Raw genomic sequence first — 1,638 nt, forward strand, 5'->3', positions numbered from 1 at the left:
CGAATATTTTCTCAAAATAATTTTTTAATATCTCATATGAAATTAAATAATTATCTTCTTGTCGATATATATTTTGATGACTATAATCTTTATGATGTACATTCTTTTCATTACTATTAGCATTATCTTTAGTATTCTTATTGTTTATAGGAACCTCTTTTCTTTTTTCTTCACTTTCTTTTATTTTATCTTGGATATTTTTATTGTCACTTTTTTTATCTTCATCCATTTTATTTTCTAATTTATTTATAATTCCTTGTAATATTATCATTTCTTTATTTTTTCTATCTAACCTTTCATCACACTTATGGTTTATTCCTTGTATTTCTCCTTTATATTTCAATGCTTTTTCTTTACATAGATTTAATTTTCTTTCACTTTCATTTACTTTAACATCACATTCATTTTTATCCTTCATATTTATTATATTGCAGTTATCTAAATCTTCTTTTATAGTTTTTATTTCTGACATAATGACTTTCTTTTCTTCTTCACACGACGCCCCATCTTTCTTATCATCCCTTCGATAAGAATCTTTTGTTTCATCTTTAATGGTGTCTGTTTGTTGAGTGTCTTTCATATCATCTTTATTTTGATCTTCTTGTTCAATATCTTTTGTCTCATCTTTAATGGTGTCTGTTTGTTGAGTGTCTTTCATATCATCTTTATTTTGATCTTCTTGTTCAATATCTTTTGTTTCATCTTTAATGGTGTCTTTTTTTTGGGTGTCTTTCATATCATCTTTATTTTGATCTTCTCGTTCAATGTCTTTTGTTTCATCTTTAATGGTGTCTGTTTGTTGAGTGTCTTTCATATCATCTTTATTTTGATCTTCTTGTTCAATGTCTTTTGTTTCATCTTTAATGGTGTCTGTTTGTTGAGTGTCTTTCATATCATCTTTATTTTGATCTTCTTGTTCAATGTCTTTTGTCTCATCTTTAATGGTGTCTGTTTGTTGTGTGTCTTTCATATCATCTTTATTTTGATCTTCTTGTTCAATATCTTTTGTCTCATCTTTAATGGTGTCTTTTTTTTGGGTGTCCTTCATATCATCTTTATTTTGATCTTCTTCTTCAGTGTCTTTTGTTTCATCTTTAATGGTGTCTTTTTTTTGGGTGTCCTTCATATCATCTTTATTTTGATCTTCTCGTTCAGTGTCATTTGTCTCATATTTAATGTTTTCTGTTTGTTCAGTGTCTTTTTTTTGTTCTTTATTTTCATCTATTTGTTCAATGTCATTTGTCTCATATTGAATGTTGTCTGTTTGTTGAGTGTCTTTCATATCATCTTTATTTTGATCTTCTTGTTCAATGTCTTTTTTTTCTTCATTATTTTCATCTATTTGTTCAATGTCTTTTTTTTCTTCTTTATTTTGATCTATTTGTTCAATGTCTTTCATATCATCTTTATTTTGATCTTCTCGTTCAGTGTCATTTGTTTCATATTTAATGTTGTCTGTTTGTTCAGTGTCTTTTTCTTCTTCTTTATTTTCATCTATTTGTTCAATGTCTTTTTTTTCTTCTTTATTTTGATCTATTTGGTGAGTCTCCTTCGTATCTTCTTTATTTTCATCCGTTCGCTGAATATCATTTGTGTCTTCCTTTTTTTGTTCCTCTTCATGTTTATCAGCCTTATCAT

The 1,638-nt window shown here is 26.9% G+C and overlaps 1 protein-coding gene across 1 annotated transcript in view; it reads right to left on the reverse strand.

Annotated features, from left to right (window-relative positions):
- The window catches only part of PGSY75_0505700 (putative membrane protein), a gene marked incomplete at both ends in the record, with an annotated part of 3,782 nt that extends 2,144 nt beyond the window's left edge, over positions 1 to 1,638 (reverse strand). The window contains one exon of the mRNA XM_018784337.1: positions 1 to 1,638. This exon is cut by the window's left edge and continues 2,144 nt beyond it. Within this exon, the coding sequence (XP_018642992.1) occupies positions 1 to 1,638 (1,638 nt within the window).

The sequence above is a fragment of the Plasmodium gaboni genome, chromosome 5 (assembly GCF_001602025.1).
Source record: "Plasmodium gaboni strain SY75 chromosome 5, whole genome shotgun sequence".
Classification (NCBI taxonomy): Eukaryota; Apicomplexa; class Aconoidasida; order Haemosporida; family Plasmodiidae; genus Plasmodium; species Plasmodium gaboni.